This window comes from Schistocerca gregaria, chromosome 6, assembly GCF_023897955.1.
Source record: "Schistocerca gregaria isolate iqSchGreg1 chromosome 6, iqSchGreg1.2, whole genome shotgun sequence".
In the NCBI taxonomy this organism is placed as follows: Eukaryota; Metazoa; Arthropoda; class Insecta; order Orthoptera; family Acrididae; genus Schistocerca; species Schistocerca gregaria.
Genome location: NC_064925.1, coordinates 182,437,100 through 182,460,630, shown reverse-complemented (window position 1 = coordinate 182,460,630; position 23,531 = coordinate 182,437,100). Strand labels below are relative to the sequence as shown.

The 23,531-nt window shown below is 44.5% G+C and overlaps 1 protein-coding gene, 1 non-coding gene and 2 pseudogenes across 2 annotated transcripts; all 4 read left to right on the top strand.

Moving 5' to 3' along the window:
* The first annotated feature begins 203 nt into the window (after positions 1 to 203).
* Positions 204 to 17,759, top strand: LOC126278791 (uncharacterized protein DDB_G0284459-like). Its single transcript, XM_049979068.1, has 2 exons — positions 204 to 849; positions 17,443 to 17,759. Exons 1-2 carry the CDS (start codon positions 204 to 206, stop codon positions 17,757 to 17,759), a joined length of 963 nt encoding a protein of 320 aa, XP_049835025.1.
* Positions 4,624 to 4,723, top strand: LOC126279741 (U6 spliceosomal RNA; annotated as a pseudogene).
* LOC126279740 (U6 spliceosomal RNA) lies at positions 7,202 to 7,308 on the top strand. Its single transcript, XR_007551204.1, has one exon. It is a non-coding gene; the product is annotated as a U6 spliceosomal RNA (small nuclear RNA).
* Positions 17,760 to 23,110: 5,351 nt separating the features above from the next.
* Positions 23,111 to 23,178, top strand: LOC126279755 (U6 spliceosomal RNA; annotated as a pseudogene).
* Positions 23,179 to 23,531: the final 353 nt, after the last annotated feature.

Sequence of the window (23,531 nt, the reverse complement as noted above, 5' to 3'; positions counted from 1 at the left end):
GGATTGGTGGATATAGAGCGATCATCATTTACGATGGCCAGCCGAGAACCTGCTCGGGTTGTGGTTCGACCCAACACGTCCGCGCGCAGTGTGCTCAACGGCGTGTGACGCAACTGCCGACTGGGGAGCGAGACCCGCCTAGTCAAATTGCCACGCTACCCGTGACGTACGCCACCGCACTACGCAGTGACGTCGCCCCAGACATGTGTTTCGACACGGCGGTAGTTGCTTATGTCGACGTTCCCGATGGTAGCGTAGCCATCGATACTAGCAGCACAGAAGCTACAGGTCCAGCACACTCACAAGACGAGGAAACTGACATGCGTGGAGAACAAGACCAGGCTAAGACGGCAGAAGAAGGCATGTGCAAATCACTCGAAGAAGTCGGGCAACACAAAGAAGATACGGTTGCCACGTCGGAGGATAATGACCAGCAGCCTACAACTGTTTCACCAAAGAAACGGAAGAAACGTCGAATAGCCCGTCAGGGAGCAGCAGAAATCGCGCCAATTCTGCGTGAAAAGGCGAAACAAATAGGCCAAGAACTAGCGGAGACGACACAGGCAACTCCTCCGGAAGATCGAACAACAAAAAGGAAGACTCGAAATGAGGACACTGATCCCGACCGTGGAATCCACATTCAAGACGGTACAGCTAGTCTGAAGGACCTTCCACCTGTACCCAACTCGTACACGCGGGAAGTTACGTGCACGCGAGACTGGGCGGATGACATGGAGGAGCAAAGCCATGATGCAGAGATGGCTGACATAGCACAACGTTCAGGACGAACGGCACCCGACCGTCGACAGGATGTGTCCACCCGGCAACAAACCACCATCAAAGATACTCGTGCGGCAGATGATGATGCCGACTTCTTCTAAGTGGAGCAAGCATCCACTTCTCTTGGCAAACAGTACCCCACCTGAGACGGTATAGTCGACATGACGTCTTTACAGGCGTACAGAATTGCAACCTTGAATATAAATAAAATTAGCAGCACCCTCAATCTGAGAAATCTCCAAGATTTTCTGTACGCCGCTGATATTGACATCTTAATGCTGCAAGAAGTAACGGCTATCCGTTTGGACGACATCACTGGCTACAACGCCGTCATCAATCCTGGCAATGACAATAGCCTCGGCACAGCGATTATGACTAAAGAGGGGATCCTACTTACAGACGTGGCGCAACTGCCTAACAGTAGAGGTCTCGCTGTCACGATAAACAACACCAGGTTTATCAACATATATGCTCCGTCAGGAATCGGAAACAAGCGCCGCAGGGCCGAATTTTTCAAAGAGGACATCGCCCCCCTTTTCGCGGTGCGATTTGACCAAATAATTTTTGCGGGTGACGTTAACTGCGTGCTGAGTCCCAAAGATCAGACGCCAAATTTTAACAAATCTCTGGAGCTGGAGGACATCGTCAGAGACTTCCAACTGTTTGATACTTGGGAACTGAAACACGGTGATAGGCTAGGTTTCACCTATATCACCAGCCATTCTGCCAGTCGTATCGACAGAATTTACGCAACATCCAATTTAAGGAGACACGTTTTACAGTCCGAGCTATGGCCCACGATTTTCTCTGATCATATCGCGTACATATGTACGGTAAATTTAGAGAAACAAGGCACTTCGAGAGGTCAGTGGAAGCTAAACGTTACTCATCTTTCGGATCCTGGATGTCACGCCGCCTTCCACACCACTTGGGCAGAATGTGAAAGGAAGTTCCACTTGTACGGCACGGCGCTGAATTGGTGGCTAAACTGCGCGAAGCCCGCAATAATAAAGACAATGAAAACTTACTCCCGTGAAAAAGTCGCCTGGTGGAAGCGGACAGTAGAGTTTTACTTCAGCTGTCTGAGAGACTTGTGCGTTCGTGATGATACAGTCATAACAAATTATAGGCAAATCAACAAAATAAAAGCAAAATTGCTCAACCTGCAGAGACACCATCTCGAAGGCTGTAAAATACGAACGCGTTTGCAGAATGGTACACGAGAAGAAACAACATCGATGTACCACATTCTCCAAGAGAACAAAAGACAAAAACTTAAAATTCTGACGGAACTCAAAACTTCAGACGGGAGACTCTTGACAGATCAAGCTGCAATACGAGACGAGATCCATCGACACTTTAGTGAATTGCTGGCCAATACACAGACAGATGAAACAGCGCAGCAAGCTCTCACTGCTAGGACGACAGAGCGACTCACTTCAGAAGAAGCTGATGTGCTCGCAGCGAGAATAACGGACGAAGACGTCGAAGATGGCATCTCGAAGAGCCCAAAGAACAAATCACCTGTACCAGATGGGCTACCCGCTGAATTTTATCAAACTTTTCGCGAACAAATAATTGCTAAATTGACACTCGTATGCAATGAAATACTAAATGCGGACACTGACCTTCCGAAGGAATTCTGTGAAGGTACAGTGGTCTTAGTCCCCAAAACACCAGGAGGCAAAACCGTGGAGAATCTTCGACCCATAACACTTCTCAATAGTGATTATAAAATCTTCGCCCGTATCATGATGCAAAGGTTCAATTCTGTTATTCGTACAGTGACAGGAGCCTACCAGACAAGTGTGGGAAAGGACAGAACGATATTTCAGACCTTATGCGACTACAGAGACATTATAGCGATATCGGAAGCCTGCAACATTCGCTGTGCTCTGATGTCGCTTGACTTTGAAAAAGCTTTTGATAAACTTAATCATTCGTACCTGCTCCGGTGTATGACATGCATGCACTTCCCCCAGAAAATTATAGCCTCCGTGAAAAACATACTGACGAATAGCACGTCAAGAATCAGTGTCAACGGACAACTCAGTCACCCGATCAATATTCAGAGTTCGGTAAGACAAGGTTGCCCAATGTCCATGACGCTTTTCGCGATTGCGCTTGAACCTCTCTTAGTATCTCTGACTCGGCAACTCCGTGGATTACATATACACGGACAGAAGATCATATGTCAAGCCTACGCGGACGATGTAGGGGTACTTGTGACTGACGAAAGAGAGGTGGAAACAGTACTTGAAGTTGTGGCGACCTACGAAATGGCGTCAGGAGCTAAACTCAACCGCAATAAATCTGGTATTATGAATCTTGGTCGGGGTATAGAGATCAGAGCCGCTGGAAGTATCAACACTGTGGAAAAAATCAAATGCCTTGGAATAGAATATACGAGTAATATCCGCCGCACGGCCGCTCTCAATTATCGAAAATTACTTGCCACCTTACGGGCAAGCATAAAACAACACAGCTTGCGTAATTTAAACGTAATACAAAAAGTGCAACTGGCCAATACATACATTACTTCCAAAGTCAAGTATGCTGCTCAAGTGCTGCCTCTGCCACGAACCATTGCACACCAAATGCAAGCAGCGCTTGGTTATTTTGTCAGCAGAGGTCAGATATTTAAGGTTTCATATGATACCTTGACGCTACCGACACGCAATGGAGGGCTACAACTGACAGACATCTACCTTAAAGCGCAAGCGCTATACGTTAGCAAAACTTATAAACAATGGCAACGATCACCGCGGACCTTAGTGACTCATCTCTTACGTGAAATCACCCCAGTCAGCAGAGATCCACCAATCGATGTGCATCACATCTCCCACGAGCTGTACCACTATAAACATTTTCTGGTGGAATACAGCTATGTACGCCATAGAATACCGGAGGAGGACATATATCGGGTTAAGGAGGTTTACAACACCTTGCTGGAAGGAAAATTGCGCAATCGAATAGAAAACAAGTTTCGACATTATAATTGGAAAAACATATGGGACAACATATCTGACCCCCATCTACCATCCAATGTGCGATCGACGTGGTACCTCGCAGTCAATAGAAAAATCCCAACCAACTCCAGACTGCACGCGATACGTCTGGCACACACACCAAACTGTTCCAGCTGCAATGTCGTCGACACTCCAGAACATCGCTTCGTCTGTGAAGATGTGAAAGACGTGTGGAATCTCTTCAGGCAAAAACTAGCACATGTGCTACGTACGTCACCTAACACAATTTCACCGACACACGTCCTTCTGCCTGATGACGTGCCATATCCTAACACTAAAAGAAGGTCAGCCAACTGGCTCAAAGGACTGACAGTCCATTACATCTCAACGGCTATGACGAAAAGTGAAGCAGATTTTTGGATGTACCTGATGACAGAACATCAAAAGCTCGAACGACAAATGAAATACAAAGGCAACTACGCAAATTTCTTGAACCGAACATTGTCTCACCGACAGAGCTGAAGAACGATCAAACGACATGTTGTTCAACCTCAGAATTCCCTTTTTTTTCCTTTATGAAATTATTTATTATGCTTCTCATTCACTTTACGCCAACAAGGTGGCTATTTCGTTTACCCTTCGCCCTCGTGTCGCAGCACTAATAGGTTGCTGACACACCCATGAGAAGCCATCTGGCTGAAGTAAGCCTGGCTCTAATATAAAAATCGCTCCCACAGAATGACGAAAGAATGTAGCGGAAGTATTTCCTTTCCATAACCCCAAAACAAGGGATTTTATTTACTTGTATACATTTAAAAAAGAGAACAAAAAAAACAAAGAAAAAAAAGAAGAAAAAAAAGAAAAATAAAAAAAATAAAAACAAAAAAAATACTAAAATTGGAACGATACAGAGAAGATTAGCATGGCCTCTGCGCAAGGATGACACGTAAAATGGTGAAGCGTTCCACGTTTTTTTTCCGCAGTCTCACTCTCTCATGCCTCACATCAGCAGCTAATACCATCAGCCAACTACACAAGTTTCGCTTCATATCTGCACCCACTTGTCACAAACTATGCTCTCCATTTACGCAGTTCTCCTCCACTTTCTTTTGTTCACAACAGAACATGACAAAACTGGCAATAAACCTATCCCTTACATCACCAATGCACATCTAAAATGTCACACTAATAACAAATCAGCAAGCACACCAAAACCACAAGTACATGTCACTAGCACCCCTTCAACACAAATCACAGCCAGTCTAAGCCTGAGACTAAGGCTAAGCCTAGCACAGGCAAAAGCCTCTTCTCTTCCTCAGTATCACACTCAGCTGTCACAGCATCTCTTCCTACTGTCTCAAACATGACATTTCATAACACACACCTACTGCCACACACAACTTTTGGAAACCTTACACCAACTTTACACAAGATAGCTGCATGTTCCAAATCTTTCTCACTCACATACTTTCACTTAGACTACTGCTTAAATACACTCTAGCGCTCTAAAATTAGCTTGCATTACCTAATATTTATTTTTCTCTAACGCCTACAAAGCTACTGGTGCCTGTAAGCCACTATCACATACTGTCTGCACACAGACCCACAATATTTATCTTTATTCATCTTCATGGCTGCAGCTGATGCCATAATTGTTTCAGCAGCATAAACAAACATGTGAAGGAAGATGTATCTTTAATCATTAAGTGTTGAAGCTACCCCTTTACAGGAAGTTTATTTAACATTATGTTTCAAGTAACTTTCCTAGTGGCCTTGCTACCCAGCTGCAGCCTCATAATACAGACTGCAGGTGACACCTCATCAGGTTCTTAACTGAAGCATATCTGCCGGTGTAATAAGCCACTGCCCTTCACCTAAAAACCAACTATTACTGCAAATCTGTGGTGCATCAGCATGTCATGTACAAATTTCACTGGTGTGACCCACAAAGTATTTTCCCACATGTCTGGCAATCTGCCATTACATAGAGTTACCTACATAAATTCCAAAAGTGTCAGCCAATGAATACCACAACACTGAAGTGTTTAGACAGCAGACCAGTATGCTAATATTAACATATAGCATTTAGATGTGAGACTCTACTATTTTGACAGCACTTTGAATCCCATCAATGTGATACAAGTCGATGGTGTTCACAATTGCAGCAGATGCACCTCTCATCCTGTTTCTAGGAGAAACATTGGACAAACTCTGCATGCAATATTCATCATGTTACATACACAGAAGCTCTACCACATAAGCAGATACAGAACCAGTCAAGATACAAAACACTAGCAAGCTTCAAGATTTCAGGAATAGACAACTACATCACAAATCAGATTGTGTCACATGACACCAGTAGCTACTCAGTTATTAACTGCTTTCAAATACTAAATCTATCACTCTTTGTTTTGCACTAGCAATTCTTCCTGCAATAACAACATTCACCAACCTGGATTACACCTGATTGACATTCCACATGAACATAACTACAGCTACTAACACAATGCTATCCTGGTTTCCCTTACCACATGTTCCCTCAATATTTTAGGCTCATTCACACACCTCAATCACAGAGTTTCACTGTTGTCAAGTAGACCTGCACTGTGTACACCTGGATCATCACAAATATATCACCTGGTATTGTACTGAAAATGTCCATTATTCCTACTACTATCTCACAAAAGTCGCATTCTCCCATACATGCCCTAGTAATGAACTACACTGCTGTGTTTCAAAGTGTGCAATATGAATGCTTTTTTTAATGGTTCGTGAGGCTACTGTGTCTCTTCTTGCAGTCACTATTGTCTTCTGGCGCCATTGGATGGATAGAACCGTGCTGGGTCTCTGTGGAGATACTCAATAATTTACATGGTCACAGGCTGTGTCTTCTTGTGGTGTACTTGATGTGTGAGTTAAAAGTTGCGTTGCATATGAGCACTCTGTAATTAAATCGATTAGTATTGTAAGAAAGTGCCACTGCAAGAATAATGCAATTTGTGTTAGTAGTGAAGACTGTTTCGCAAAAATATTCGCTTGATTTGAGAGTCATGAAGACCTGCACCAATCAGAGTCATTTATCCTACATATTATAGAATTGTGTTTCATACGTATGCCTATAAGACACTAAACTCAGGACGTGAGAACATGGCGACATTAGGTGCCAACACGTCTTGAAGCCGCCTATCGGCAGCTGTGTGAAACTGCTGCTGCTCTGGGTGGGTGGTGCGAGAGCAAACGACCCTACGATCTAGGTTTTACACCCAATAGTGCCAAATCTATAGTTGACAGAGCTGCCACTTACTAACAACGACATCTCGCATTAATTAGTTCACAGATTAGCACTCAGCAGGACTTGTGTCCCTCGCCAGGGCTGCGTAAAGCAGCGTCCAAGCCGAACCATGTTTGACGCGACGCCATAAATATATACAATTTCAGAGGGCTCCTCAAATGTATTGGCTTCGGCGGTACATATACCAAAATTGGAACGATACAGAGATGATTAGGATGACCCCTGCGCAAGGATGACTCGCAATATCGTGCAGCGTTCCACATTTTTTTTGCAATCTCACTCTCTCATGCCTCACATCAGCTGCTGATACCATCAGCCACCTAAACAAGTTTCGCTTCATATCTGCACCCACTTGTCACAAACTATGCTCTCCATTTACGCAGTTCTCCTCCACTCTCTTTCATTCACAACAGAACATGACAAAACTGGCAATCAACCTATCCCTTACATCACCAATGCACATTTAAAATGTCACTCTAATAACAAGTCAGCAAGCACACCAATACCACAAGCACATGTCACTAGCACCCCTTCAACTCATTGGGAAACCTGTCACAAATCACAGCCAGTCTAAGCCTGAGACTAAGACTAAGCCTAGCACAGGCAAAAGCCTCTTCTCTTCCTCAATATCACAGTCAGCTGTCACAGCATCTCTTCCTACTGTCTCAATCATGTCATTTCATAACTCACAGCTACTGCCACACACAAAATTTGGAAACCGTACATCAACTTTGCACAAGATAGCTGCATGTTCCAAATCTTTCTCACTCACATACTTTCACTCAGACTTCTGCTTAAATACACTCTAGCGCTCTAAAATTAGCTTGCATTACCTAATATTTAATTTTCTCTTACGCCTATTAAGCTTCTGGAGCCTTTAGCCACTATCACATACTGTCTGCACACTGACCTACAATATTTATCTTTATTCATCTTCATGGTTGCAGCTGATGCCATAATTGTTTGAGCAGCATAAACAAACATGTGAAGGAAGATGTATCTTTAATCATTAAGTGTGCAAGCTACCCCTTTACAGTAAGTTTATTTAATGTGATGTTTCATGTAACTTTCCTAGTGGCCCTGCTATCTACCTACTGGCTCATAATACAGACTGCAGGTGACACCTCATCAGATTCGTAACTGAAGCAAATATGCCTGTGTAATATGCCACTGCCCTTCACCTAAAAACCTATTACTGCAAATCTGTGGTGCATCAGCATGTCATGTACAAATTTCACTGGTGTGACCCACAATGTATTTTCCCACATGTCTGGCAATCTGCCATTACATACAGTTACCTAAATAAGTTCCAAAAGTGTCAGCCAATGAATGCCACAACACTGAAGTGTTTAGAAAGCAGACCAGTATGCTAATATTAACATTGAAACGTCCCCTTTGAAAAATTTATCAGGACTGTGCTTAAACTGACACACAATATTTTTTAGCGCAACGCAATCTGACTTCCAAAAATCCCTACAAAAGAATGGCCCTGACTAACGTTAACCTATAACTTTCACAAATCACTTACCTCACAAAAATCTTCGTTACTTGAACTACTGCAATACAGCGAGCGCCACTACTGCCAGCTAAATAAGAAATTCAAACTACGGAAGGCACTAACTACTGATAGGTATAGTTAGCAGATGAAAGTTTTTAATAGAGAACAAACAGTGTATTTACCTTAATAGTCAAAATATATATGATAGTTCATGACATCTAGTCTTACAAATTACAAAACTCCGCCATCTCTCTCCCCACGTCCACCACTGCTGGCGGCTCACCTCCAACTGCGCAACGCTACGCGCTGTTAGCATCCAGCTGCCGCTGCCCAACACTACAATGGCAGACAAGAATGCAAACCAACCACAGACTGCACACGGCACAGCCAGTGATTTTCATACAGAGCGCTACGTTGCGGCGGCGTTACCAATAAAAAAACCTAAACATCCTACTCACATAGCCTCCATGCTCCCCACAAAAAAATTTACAAATTGTTTTGGGCAGTGGCCAATACAGATTTGACAATTTTTTTCATTATTACAATGACAAAGAAATGAAATGCACACACTTATCGATACAATGTTGGTCAAAAGGTAAAATTTTCTCACAGTCCATAAAGACAGTCCTGATCATTCATCAAAGTAAAATTGCAGTGTTTTTCTCAAAGTCTGAGTAGTAAAAGAAAATGCACATGGAAGTAGTGGATTTCCATGCAGTCTTGAAGAAGTAGTGTTGTCCTTCCAACGGAAAGTCAGTGCTGACTCTTGACATGCAGACAGGTAATCGGCCACAGCAGAGTCAGTCGACATTGAAGACTATCGGTAGGTAGGTCATCACAGAGCAGACCCACTGTAGTCCTGGTAGAGATTACTATTGGTGGGCCACCAGAGGTGCAGACCCACTGCAGTCCTTGTAGAAATAATGGTATTGGTGGGTCATCAAAGGTGTAGACCCACTGTAGTCCTTGTAGAGATGGCCAGCAGCCATCTGTTTGACTGTGCAGGCGCACAATCACCATTGAAGAGCCTTGCGGATAATATAGCAAGTCCATAGCCACCACTTGTGCACTCACAAAAATTGTTTTTGAAATGTCCTTAGAACCAGCAATGCTGTTATCCAGTCCCTTACTGAATTATTAACACACATGCAAACACTATCAGTCCCTACTTCTCACATATTGTCCATATACTATGACCAACAGAAACGTGTGCAGTGAAATGTAATTTACAAGTTACTTAATTTGATGAACTGGTGTCAATTACAATTTTGTAACATAAGAATACAATAACAAAGGCACAAAATACATCTTTAAAGAACATAGCAATACAGATAACATTTGCAGTAGCACAGGCTTTACAAAAGAATCGAAGTAGCAAATACATCAGTGTTACAAAAATTATAAGTATATACATAAAAGATCAGAATAACTTTTGAAACATCAACTTCACACATGAGCATTAGAACAAAACAGAATAAATAATGTGTAAACATCTTTACGAAGTAAATAACATGTTATTAATGCAAATTATATTTGAGGATAACAGTATTCCTCATCATAATGAATGTAGCTTAGTATTAGAAGAGAAAAAAATTCTATGAAACAGTACACAGAGACAGGAAGAAAACAAATACACAAGGGTACACAAACATATAGTGGGATACACAAAAGGAAAGGACAGGGTTTGTTTTCAGGGTAACGTTTGGTACTGCAGTTCAACCCAAAACTTTATTCTGTAGATCTTTCGTCGTATCTCAACATTTGTTTCCTCCAAAAAAATCCTATCCAAGCATTCTTTCTGTATTCTGTTCACATCCTCTTTCAGAAATAGTTTTTCTCCACTGTACACTACTTTTTTGGCCAAACCATTTTCTTATAGCTTCTCAATGCTTTTCTTCCAATTCATCATAGTTAGATTCTTATATAGTCTACCCACTCTTAAGTTAACTTAAATCTACTGAGCTCAGATGCTAAACTAAGGGACGAGGCAATGCAGCAGCACAAAACAAATTAACACAAACAGCAATGACCCAACAAAATGCAGATTTGCAAAGCAAGCAGCAGTAAATGTAATAACTTATATCTAAACATGACAAACCCACAAGCAGAAAAAATAGTACGCTAAAGACAACAACGCAGATAAGGGAAAAACTAAATTTACAAAAGATATTACCAAGTAGTAGAAAAGAAAATTAAGTATGCATTAACTGTTATTAATCCCTTCTTATTGTTTTTTCCTTTCCAAGTGCTCCTTTTCCGCAGAATGTGGATCATAAAATAATTCTTTAATAGATCTGTCGACAGAAAGTGTTCACATTAGCAAATGCATTTAATTTTATAAAACCAATGCTGCAACACAGCTGGAAAACAGATATCAAATGAAATAAGCAACTATGGACAAAGCATAAAAATATCATTCAATAGTCATGTGAGATTTCATAACTTAGTAGAATTCTCTCAACTCTCGTAGAAAGACGTTTGTTATAATCAGGTGTCAGATGTAAGTATCTTTCTCAGTAATGAGCGTGTCGTATTTGGGGTGCTTTCTACAAAGGAATGTAAATAGCGAGGATAATGGCCTCCTTTTTTTTCACCTGTGCCTCTGAAAGGCACACACTAATGGCTTTCTTTTGTCAGGTGGTTGTCGCGCAGCTGGGTGCCCACGACGCATTACGTCCAATTGGTCACTTAACTGTCTTATCGAAATATTTACGACACCAGTTTCCACTACAGTGGCAGTTTCATATAAAAATATTTCACAGGTCAAGAATTTGCGTTACAAATCTGTAGAAACAAAATCCTTTAAATGTAATAGTGTCCAAAACATTTTCACTAGAATTGTAATACATTCATGCATTTACATACATTTCATAACTCTCAAAGTACGATTCTTGGTTTCCAACCACCTTTTTCACAAACCAGAGTCCCTAACCACTACTCATTATTCCTTATCTTATTCGTATACACTTCTTCAATATTTCATCATAACAGATACATAGCATAATCAAATAACTCATATAGCATCAGCTTATTGATCATAAACATACCGCAACAGCATAATTCACATCGTCGTCGTAATAATAACATCATAACACCTCAGTCAAATCTCAAAAACGTCATAGCTTTCTGCAATAATTTCAAAACCTAAAAAAATTCTCTGCTCATGTCAAAAGTGTCATCTACCTCAAACGTACTTTAACAATCATGATCCCATACCAAATGCATCATTCAAAGCTCTCATAGTATCACAACGGTTCTGAAAAAATATGAATAGTTCGCAAAGTACAGATAAAATACAATTTCGTAAGTGTGAAGTTATCCAATGGTGTAATTATGTAAACATCTGTCACTGATGTAGTTAAATAAATGTTTGTCTCTCTCAGTTAAATGATCAAATAGCTGTGTAATTAATGTGTTAGAGAAATATGGTACCGATGTCTAAAGTTGTATAAGCATATACCATATTAGCTAGGGCTCCTTGTGCTTTGCCATACACATGGTACACAAAGTAAGCGTGTACCCCCCTGAGGATTAATGTAATTATACCCTCAGGTGTTACAGACTACAGCAATGGAATGAAATGTATCACAAAAAACTTTCTTTTTAATTCAACAATATTGATAAATAAATGGTTTAACTACCAAATTAATCACTCAAATGCGTGCCCTGTAGTGCTAAATGTGCGTTTTGCTGTAAGATAATTCTGTGGAACTGTCGTAGTTATCGTCCTCTGTAAGCAAAGTTCTGCTGAAGTCAATGTACTTACCTCACTATAAACGAAGGTGAAATACTTTCCGTATAGATATCGTAGTTATTACGTACCTTACCGTGATCTAGAAAGAACTATAATGTAACGTATTGTTGTGCTACGATAAAGGCTGTCTCATTGTAGCTATACCACAAAAGTTACTACTAAAACATGTTTTACTTTCCAGAATAATACAGAAAAACTGTGCGGATATAAAACAGATGCACTGCAAAAGCAACAATGTAAATTGTGTCACATATTAGTAGCGTCGTGATATAATCGTGTAGCTATCAAAGAAACCAAATGCTAAGTCATCTTTAATCTCACAGAAAGTACTTCAAATAAAGAATGTATTTTCAAGTAAACCAAAATGTTGCATTACAATCTCATTAGCAATACTGGTAAATGTTCTAAGTATGTAAGCCTTATAGTCGTTACGTAATCGTGCAACTAACAAGCAACAATGTACACACACAATAACACTGTGACGTCTGTTCACTATAACAATGCACTCGTAAATACTGTCTAAAAATGTTCCGTAGGTTCTAGACTGGATAGTAAACTTCAAACATTGTTGCATATTAACAGTTTATAAGTCTGACAAAGCATACTATTAATGTAAAGTGAAAAGTTATATGGCAGAGGCAAAGTTAAAAAGCAGATTATCTTTCACTAAACGGTTTTACATGTGAAATGTAGTACAACTCTTTACTCTTCCTTGTGCTCAGAGTTAACTTAAACGCAATTATCATGCGGTACACGTCGGTAAAGAATACTGGTATTTTTCACAAGGTTAGCGTGTATGTTATTTTTCTCTGAGCCAGCCGGCCCACGCGGCTGCCTGCGGTGCGAGTCATTGTCTGTCTCTTTGTTGGCGCGTGCCGTTACTGGGATTAGGAGACCTAACTTCTACAAATTCACCTTGCCGAGAGGGCCCAGCTCTTTTTGAATCCCGCCAGTTCTGATGAAATTCCGGTCTGTCGTTATAATTATATCGTCTGTCGTCATGTCGGTAGTTCCTGTAGTTTCTTTCTTGTCGGTTAAGTGGTGGAGAATTTCTCCCTGAATCGTAACTGCGCGCTGGACCGTTGCGTCTGAAGTTATTCCGTCTGCCTTGATAATAATTATTTTGGTTCCCGTATTGTCTGTTTCTCTCATTGTCTCTGTGATATTCATTACTACGGAAATGCGATCTTTGTCTGTAACTATTACTCTGCCGGTGGTTGTCATATGGGTGGTGTCTGTTTTGGTCACGATTTGTATTTTGAGAATAGCCTTGTCGTGTCCAGTTATTATTTCTTTCATCGCGGAATTGCGATGAATGTGAGCTGTATTTGTTGTGTTCCTGTTTTCGCGTTCCGCGATTGTCAGTGTCAATTTCTAATTCTTGTAAGAGCCCATGAAAAGCTTCAATGTCGTCTTTGCATCGTCCTGCTAAAATAATCTGTCGTAAATGTTCCGGTAATTTGATTAAGCAAATGCGGATGAGTTCTGAGGGGCTGTATGGGTTTGAAAGATACTGATTCTTATGTAACATGTCTTCGAAATATTTGACAAGACTGGAAAATTCAGATTGTTCGAAATGTTTCATCATTATGATGCTATGTTTTACTCGGTCTTGTGTAGCTTGAGACCAATATGCTGAGAGGAAAGCACGATAAAATTCTCCTTCACTGTGACAATCGTGAATGACCGATCGCATTTTTACAGTTGGTTCATTCTCCAAGTAGCCACACATAAATTCTAATCTGTGTTCTAATGACCAGTTGGGAGGAAAACAATGAGAGAATTGATGAAGCCACGCTTGTGGATGAATGTCGTTGCCAGAATTCTTAAATGTTTTGAATTTACATGTAGTAATGAACAGCTTATAGTCAAAATCATCATGTCGGCGAGTCGCATGTCGGTCATTGTTACGTCGTTTCGACGGTTCCATCTCAAAATTCGGTGTACCTTGCCAATTTCTTTCATAATTTCCGAAGTGCCCTGTGTTATTATTTTGTGGCTGTTCCGTATTTCTATGTCCCTCTTCCGTATTGGAGCGCGAGTGTCCTCTGAAATACGTATTTGTTGTATTACCTGTGCCAGCTGATCTTGTACTTCCCGGATTTCTCTTTGGTGTTGCGTACTAATTTGATTCAGACTTTGTTTGAATTTCCTAATTTGTTCGCACTCTTCTGTGTCATTAAAGACTACCGGTTTTGTGTCATTCAGTTTATCATCTACCTTCGTAGATAAATTAGTGAACTGATCCGAAAGTTCGGCTACTTTCTCCGATAGTGAACACATTTCCTCAGTGTGTTTTTCTGAACCAAGTTTCAGAGTGTCCATTTGTGTTGAAATCGAATCGACTGTGTCCTTTACGTTTTCCTGAGTTCTTGCAAGTTGCGTAACCGAATCGGTGGATGCAACTGAGTCCATTTTAGCTTGCAAGGTGTCGTGATTTTCACGAACAACAGTTTGCAATTCTTTTATGGCTGCTTCGTGATTCTGTAATGCGTTTTCATGCCGCGAAAAAATAGGTTGAAAATGCTCACAAATTTGTGTTTTTACGTCATTACAGATTTTTTGACATTTCGATTCAATGTTATGTAACTCAGTAGTTAAATCTTCACGTGTTTGTTCAAGTGTGGTGTCTAACTTCCAAAGATTATGTTCCATTGTGTCCAACTGTTGCTGTGTTTGTCTCTGATTTTGTTCCATTGTGTCTAACTTTTGAAGATTATGTTCCATTGTGTCCAACTGTTGCTGTGTTTGTCTCTGATTTTGTTCCATTGTGTCTAACTTTTGAAGATTATGTTCCATTGTGTCCAACTGTTGCTGTGTTTGTCTCTGATTTTGTTCCATTGTGTCTAACTTTTGAAGCTTTTGTCCCATTTGTTGCATTAATTGTAATAACAGTGCACTGGTGTCTGAAACATGTTCGTTAGTGCTATTCGGCCATGCATTTGAACCGGCAATATTCGCAGTTTGAAAAACAGAAAATGTGTCTTGACTTATTTGAGAAAACAGTGAGGACGCAAAACCTGAATCTACAGTATTTTCAAGAATATGTCCTGTCGTTTCGGAATCCTGAGGCGAGCTGTTGCCAACCGATCGATCGATAATGCTTCCCTGTTCACAAATTGTTTCACTGTCTAAACCATTGTTTGCAGCCCGCTCCATTTCCCTATGTACAATTATCAAATTACTACTTTGAACATTAGTTAATTCATTACATGGTGGCGCTAACACACTGCTTTCGTCTTCACTGTCATTTCTCAGTTTACTTTGGAGCCTAGTAGTACGTTTTTCACACGCCATTATAGTCACCATATTTCACACGACAACACAGAAAAGCACAATTTGAAGAGCAAAATAAGAAAACACATTAACATAGCACTGAAAATAATGACTAGTTAATTGCAAGCGCAGCTGCGAAATACTTGGTGCAACTCTACATGCCACAACTGTTGTACTCTACAACAATGAAAGACTACAACTACAAAGGAGATTCTCTCTACAATTATGCGCTAGCAATAAACAAAATCTACATTAATTACACAAACTACAAGAAAAAATCAGAAGATTCCAGTGAGGTATCCTCGGCTAAGGGTCGACATATGAAACGTCCCCTTAGAAAAATTATACAAGACTTTGCTTAAACTGACACACAATATTTTTTAGCGCAACGCAGTCTGACTTTCAAAAATCCCTACAAAAGAATGGCCCTGACTAACATTAACCTATACCTTTCACAAATCACTTACCTCACAAAAATCTTCGTTACTCGAACTACTGCAATACAGCGAGCGCCACTACTGCCAGCTAAATAAAAAATTCAAACTACGGAAGGCACTAACTACTGATAGGTATAGTTAGCAGATGAAAGATTTTAATAGAGAACAAACAGTGTATTTACCTTAATAGTCAAAATATATATGGTAGTTCATGACATCCAGTCTTACAAATTACAAAACTCCGCCATCTCTCTCCCCACGTCCACCACTGCTGGCGGCTCACCTCCAACTGTGCAACGCTACGCGCTGTTAGCATCCAGCTGCCGCTGCCCAACACTACAATGGCAGACAACAATGCAAACCAACCACAGACTGCACACGGCACAGCCAGTGATTTTCATACAGAGCGCTACATGGCGGCGGCGTTACCAATAAAAAAAACCTAAACATCCTACTCACAACATTATGCATTTAGATGTGTGGCTCTACTATTTTGACAGCACTTTGAATCCCATCAATGTCATACAAGTCGATGGTGTTCACAATTGTAGCTGATGCACCTCTCATCCTGTGTCCAGGAGAAAGATTGGACAAACTCTGCATGCAATATTCATCATGTTACATACACAGAAGCTCTACCACCTAAGCAGATACAGAGCCAGTCATGACACAAAACACTAGCAAGCTTCAAGATTTCAGGAATAGACAACTACATCAAAAACCAGTTTGTATCACATGACACCAGTAGCTACTCAGTTATTAACTGCTTTCAAATACTAAAACTATCACTCTTTGTTTTGCACTAGCAATTCTTCCTACAATAACATCATTCACCAACATGGATTACATCTGATTGACATTTCACAGAAACATAACTACAGCTACTAACACAATGCTAACCTGGTTTCTCTTACCACATGTCCCCTCGATATTTGAGTCTCATTCACACACCTCAATCACAGTGTTTCACTGTTGTCAAGTAGACCTGCCCAGTGTACACCTAGATCAACACAAATATATCAGCTGGTATTGTACTGAAAACGGAACTATGTCAATCATTCCTACCACTATATCACATAACTCGCATCCACCCATACATGCCCTAGTAATGACCTACACTGCTGTGTTTCAAAGTGTGCAATATGAATGCTGTTTTTAATGGTTCGTGAGGCTACTGTGTCTCTTCTTGCAGTCACTTCTGTCTTCTGGCGCCATTGGATGAATAGAACCATGCTTGGTCTCTGTAGAGTTACTCAATAATTTACATGGTCACAGGCTGTGTCTTCTTGTGGTATACTTGATGTGTGAGTTAAAAGTTGCGTTGCATATGAGCACTCTGTAATTAAATCGATTACCCATTCTCCGGCGGTAATTCTCTTGAATACCGCCCTTCGATTGTGCTGTTGCGGTACCAATCGAAGTGATAGATGTTGTAGGTGCCGGGCAGCCAGCCAGCCTGCCAGCCTGTCCATCTCCGTGCATCGAGCAGCGAGCAGCGAGCAGCGAGCGGCCAGCAGCCAGCAGCCAGCAGCAGTTCCTGGTAGCAGCGGTTCCCGCCAGCAGTGGCCTCGCCAGCAGTCCGCCAGCGCCGATCCCCGCCAGCGCCGGTCCCTGTGAGCAGCCAGCGGTGGTCCTAGCTGCCTCCAGCAGCAGCAGCAGCAGCGGAGGCGTCACCACCAGCCAGCCAAACAGGTCGCCCCCACCGCCAGCGACAGAAGAGTGGGGCTTCGGCCCCAGTCTCCTTCATTCTTAGTCGTTCTCTGTCACCTTCTACTCTGTGTCTGTTGTCGCCCTGCCCATCTCTGGTTTGTTTCTATGTCTTTTTCTGTGTTTATCCTCTCATTATGATGTCAAACCCCACCAGCTCCTCTACAGCCACCACCACTGCCATCGTCTACACCTCCCCCTCAGCTGCTGCCACCACTATCACATGGTGTGCCGCATCACTCCCCCCTCAGTCCATCCCCCCCACTTCTCACTCTCCCATCTCCCTCCCTATTTGTCGCCCCATCCCCGGCTCCTCCCTCTCGTGCCTCCTCCGATCCCTGCCCTCCCCTCCCTTCCCCTGCTCCATCCGTTACTGCTGCCCCCACTATGTCGGTTGCCCGGAGAGCTACAGCTCATACTAAACTCTCCCCTTCGCCCTTGTCATCATCATTATCACCGTCGCCTTCGCAGTCACCCTCACCGTCTCCGGCGCCGACTCCAGCACAAGGACCTGCCACTCCCTGCCACATTCCAGTCGTTCCCATCCCCCACACTTCCTCCGCCGCCGTCAAGCGCCCCAGTGGCACACCTGCCTCCTCTACTCCCAAAAAGGCTCCGCCTCGTCTCCCTTCCCCAACTCATGATGCCATGGATGTCTCCCCGCCTGCCCCCCCTCCTCATGCTCCTCCACCCCCTCCTACCGCTACCACCTCTCTTGTCCTGATCCCTCCTTTCTTGAAGCCCGGAACCTCACCCTCTTCCTTCACCAGAATTTTCTTGGTGCCCCCATCTCCCTCCTTATTCCTCGCCGTGATTCGGTGCCCATCTCCTCCTCCAGACCTACCCTCCACACAGACCTCCTTTCCTGCATCCCTGTCACCTGCTTTGGGCCTAATGCCTCCCTCACCCCTGTTCCTTCCCCGTCTCCCTCTCACCAACCCCAACACCCGTGTCGCCCGCCGACCCTCACTGCTGTGATCACTCAGCTTAGTCCAGAGATCACGGAGGAGGAGGTGTTGGCAGAACTCAAGGCGCATCCCCATATGGAGGTGCATGGGGTTCGCTGCATTCATAACTCCGCTGGCCCCACCCGCCTTATGCGGGTCTTTTCCAAGCACACCCCCTCCATCGACTGTCTTCTGAAGGAGGGTGCCCTTCTCTTTCACCGCCGCTACCCAGTTGACCCTTCCCGTTCCCCTCCTCAATCTCTCCGCTGCCAGAGGTGCTTGCGGTATAATGCGCACCCTACATCTGAGTGCCGCAAGGCCCCCACCTGCCCGCATTGTAGGCAAGCCCACTTTCTCAGGCAGTGCTCCAATCTCCAGTCCCCCCCTCCTGTAATACCTGTAACCTCCCTCACCCCACTTACTCCCAGAAACGTAAAGCCCGACCCCCTCCTACCTCTCCTGAGCTCACCATTACTGTCTGCACTCTGGACGCCCCCAACCCTCCCAGCAATTCCCTTAGTCCACCCCCTACCGCTGAGGACATCATCAGATTCCTCACCATCATCCTTTTCAGCGCCCCCACACCCTGCAACAAGTATCCCTCGCCGCCCGTTCCGTTTTCCACCTGAAAATGTACGCCACCTACTCCAACAACCAGGCCCATTTCACCTCCTCCCACATTGACACCCTTGTCTAAATCCCTGTCATGGCGCGACAGCACCGCATCCTTTTCAACAACATCTGCTCCCTTCCTGCCAACAAGAACCTCTTCCTGCACACCCTTGCCAACCACCGTGTGGACGCCTTCCTCCTCAATGAAACCTTCCTCCAACCCCATCACACCATCCACATTTCGCCATACCTCCTTCACCGTTCTGACAATCCCCTCCCGATTGCACGTGGCGGAGTTGCCATTGGTCAGCACCGCCAGATACTGGTTCGACTCCAACCTCTACTTCCCTACCCCACCGAACACCTGATCCTTACTATCTTCTTCCCCGGCCTTATCGTTACCTGCGCCACCATCTATGTCCGCCCTAACGCCCCTATTCCCTTCGACTTCCTATCCCACGTTGACCGTACCTTCTCCTCCTACGTGATCGCCGCCGACCTCAACATCCACAGTCGTTCCGCCGCCCAGCTACGGTGGTGGCATCGATTCCTCTCCTCCCTTCAAGGCGACCTCTTCCCCATCCGCCAGCACACCCGTCCCAAATCCAACTCCACTCCTGATGTTGTCCTTTCCTCCGCCAACCTCCTTGGCCACATAACGGTGGATGTCCTGCACCCTATTGGTAGCGACCATCTCCCTGTTCTCCTCACCATTTCAGACGGTCGTCGCCCCCGCCCCAAACATTCGCCCCGACCCTCCCCCTAAGTATGTCCATAAGTATTCCCGTGCCAACTGGAATGCCTACCGGGATACCCTCTCCACCCAGGTCGATAGCCACCCCTTCACCTACTGTCACCCTGACGATGTAACCCATGCCGCCACCTTTCTCCAGCAGACCTTGTCTGAGGGTGTGGAGGCCCACGTCCCTACTGTCGCTATCCACACCCACCATCCTACCTTACCCCCACAGGTCGTCCTCCTCCTCCGTGAATCCCGCCGTCTCTACCGTGCCTTCCTCCACACGCATGACTCGGACACACTACGACGCCACCGGCAAATCCAACGACACATTCGTAATTTGCTCACAGTCAAGAAACGCTGGGACTGGCGACAGACATGCACCCGTTTAAATGCTACCCTCCCTATCAACTCATCCAAGTTCTGGTCCGCCTTCTGTCGCCTTACCGGAACTAAACCCTCCCCCTACTATCCTCTTCTCCATGATGATCACCCCTTCCCTGACACCCTTAGTAAGGCCAATCACTTTGCCTGCTACCTGTCTGATGTCTTTTCCATCCCCAATGATCCCCAGTTCGATTACTCCCTCTTCCCGGATGTCCACAATCGAACTGACACCTCTCTCCCTCCCCTCGCACCTGGTTTCCGGTACTTGGACAACATTACACACACGGAACTCAATGCCCCAATCACTACACAGGATCTCATTGCTACACTCCACACAAAATGCAACACCGCCCCTGGTCACGATCGTGTCACCTATCGTCACCTTCGCGAAACTCCTGTCTCTTTCCTCTCCACCTTGGCCAGGCTCCACAATGTAGTCCGCCAGCATCTCCACCAGCACTGCCTCCTTCCGGTTACCCAGTGTGGCTTTCGGCCTTCCTTCTCTTCTGACGACCTTCTCCTTCAACTCACTCAACTCCTTTCCGACCAGCTTAATTCCCGTCCCTCCTCTATCTTCCTCTCCCTGGACCTCGAACGAGCTTATGACCGCGTATGGCATTCTGGACTCCTCTTCAAGCTCCAAACCTTCGCCCTTCCCATTAACTACGTCCGTCTGATCGGCTCCTTTCTCTCCCACCGTCCTTCCTACGTCACCATCCATAACACGGATTCCTATACCTTTTTTCCCTCCGCCGGTGCGCCCCAAGGCTTCGTCCTTTCCCCCCTTCTGTGCCTTTTGTATACGGCGGACATGCCGCCGCTGTCACCCCCCGGCCACCTTCTCCAGTTTGCCGATGACACCGCCTTCCTTGCCCTTGCCCCCACCATGCAGCACTCTCAATACCTTCTCTAATCCCATCTTGACCGGTTCACCACTTGGTGCAACCAGTGGTTGCTCAAGGTCAATCCCTCCAAAACCCAGGCTATCATTGTAGGCAAAACCACCTCTTCCTTCCGCCTCCTTGGTTTCTATCTCACCATCTATAGCCGTCCTGTCGCCCTCACTCCCATCCTCAAGTACCTTGGCATCACCCTCGACCATTGCCTCTCCTGGACACCCCATCTCCGGACAATCCAAGCCAAGGCACACTCCCGACTCCGCCTCCTCAAGCTTCTTTCGGGCCGTACGTGGGATCTGGACCCCTCCACCATCCTCCACACCTATAAATCCATCATCTGCCCTATCCTCTACTACGCCCATCCGGCCTGTATCTCCAACCCCCCTACCTTTTATAAATCCCTTCAAATCCTTGAACGCCATGCTCTCCGCCTCGCCTATCACATCTGTCTCCCCTCCCCCAGGCGGATCCTGTACGATCTCATTCCTTTCCACCACCTCCTCCTTTTCCTTGAAAGGATACGGCTCCTGTACACCTCCCGCAAACTCGACACTCCTGACTCGCTTGTCTCACCCATCCTCTCCCAACCCCGCCCACTGCCGCGCCTCTATTCCCACATCCCAACGGGTCTACATCTCTCCACCCTCCTTACCCTCTCCCAAGGTGGCTTCCAGCAGCTCCCCCTCCCTGATGAAATCCTCCTCCCCTCCATCTACCCCTCCTATCAACTTTGATCCTACCCGCCCCCACTTCGTGTTGCCTCTCCACTTGGCACCCTCCCTCCCTTCTCTTTCCTTTTCCCCCATCACCTTCCTCCACCCCTCTGCCCAAGGCTCCCCCCTTTTTTCCTCTCCTCCCCTGTCTCCCTTGCCCATGGCATCTGCCCTCCCCTCTCTCTGTCCCACTCCCCTTCCTCCTACCACTCCCTTGGCAGGTCCCAGGACTCGCACATGCTCAGTGAACATTCGCGCGCCGGATATCATCGCCATCAGTGCCTCGTGTGTGTGCCTTCATTTTGTGTTCAGTGTCCTTTCGTCATGACGCCACCACTGTTCACGTGTGCCGTCGCAGTCATCCATGTTATGTGCGCTGTGTCAACAAGTGTTATTGTTTATTCTCATCCAGCGTGACCGGATTCATGTTTGCTGTTTTTTGTATCTACATTTATTGCCCGCCGTTTTTATTGTTTTGTCTGTACCACCTAAATGTCATGTTATTGTACCACTCAAGGCTGAAGAGCAGGGTAATATGCTGCTGCCAGCCCGCGTTGTATGAGGTGATTAAAATTACAATAAAGAAAAAAAAAAGTAAATCGATTAGTATCGTAAGAAAGTACCACTGCAAGAGTAATGCAATTTGTGTTAGCAGTGAAGACAGTTTTGCAAAAATATTCGCTTGATTAGAGAGTCTTGAAGACCTGCTACAATCAGAGTCATTTATTCTACACATTAGAGAAGTGTGTTTCATACGTATGCCTATAAGACACTAAACACGGCATGTGAGAACATGGCGACAGTAGGTGCCAACACGTCTTGCTGCCGCCTAGCGGCAGCTGTGTGAAACTGCTGCTGCTCTGGGTGGATGGTGCGAGAGCAAACGACTCTATGATCTACGTTTTACACTCAGTACTACCAAATCTATAGTTGACATAGCTGCCACTTACTAAGAACGACACCTCGCATTAATTAGTTCACAGATTAGCAGTCGGCAGGCCTTGTGTTCCTCGCCAGAGCTGCGTAAAGCTACATCCAAGCTGAACCATGTTTGACGCGACGCCATAACTATATATACAACTTCAGATGGCTCTTCGAATGTACTCGCTTCGACGGTACATATACTAAAATTGGAACGATACAAAGAAGATTAGCATGGCCCCTGCGTTCTACATTTTTTTCGCAATCTCACTTTCTCATGCCTCACAACACCTGCTAATACCATCAGCCACCTACACACGTTTCGCTTCATATCTGCACCCACATGTCACAAACTACACTGTCCACTTACGCAGTTCTCCTCCACTCTTTTTCATTCACAACAGAACATGACAAAACTGGCAATAAACGTATCCCTTACATCACCAATGCACATGTGAAATGTCACTCTAATAACAAGTCAGCGAGCACACCAAAACCACAAGTACATGTCACTAGCACCCCTTCAACACAAATCACAGCCAGGCTAAGCCTAGCACAGGCAAAAGCCTCTTCTCTTCCCCAGTATAACACTCAGCTGTC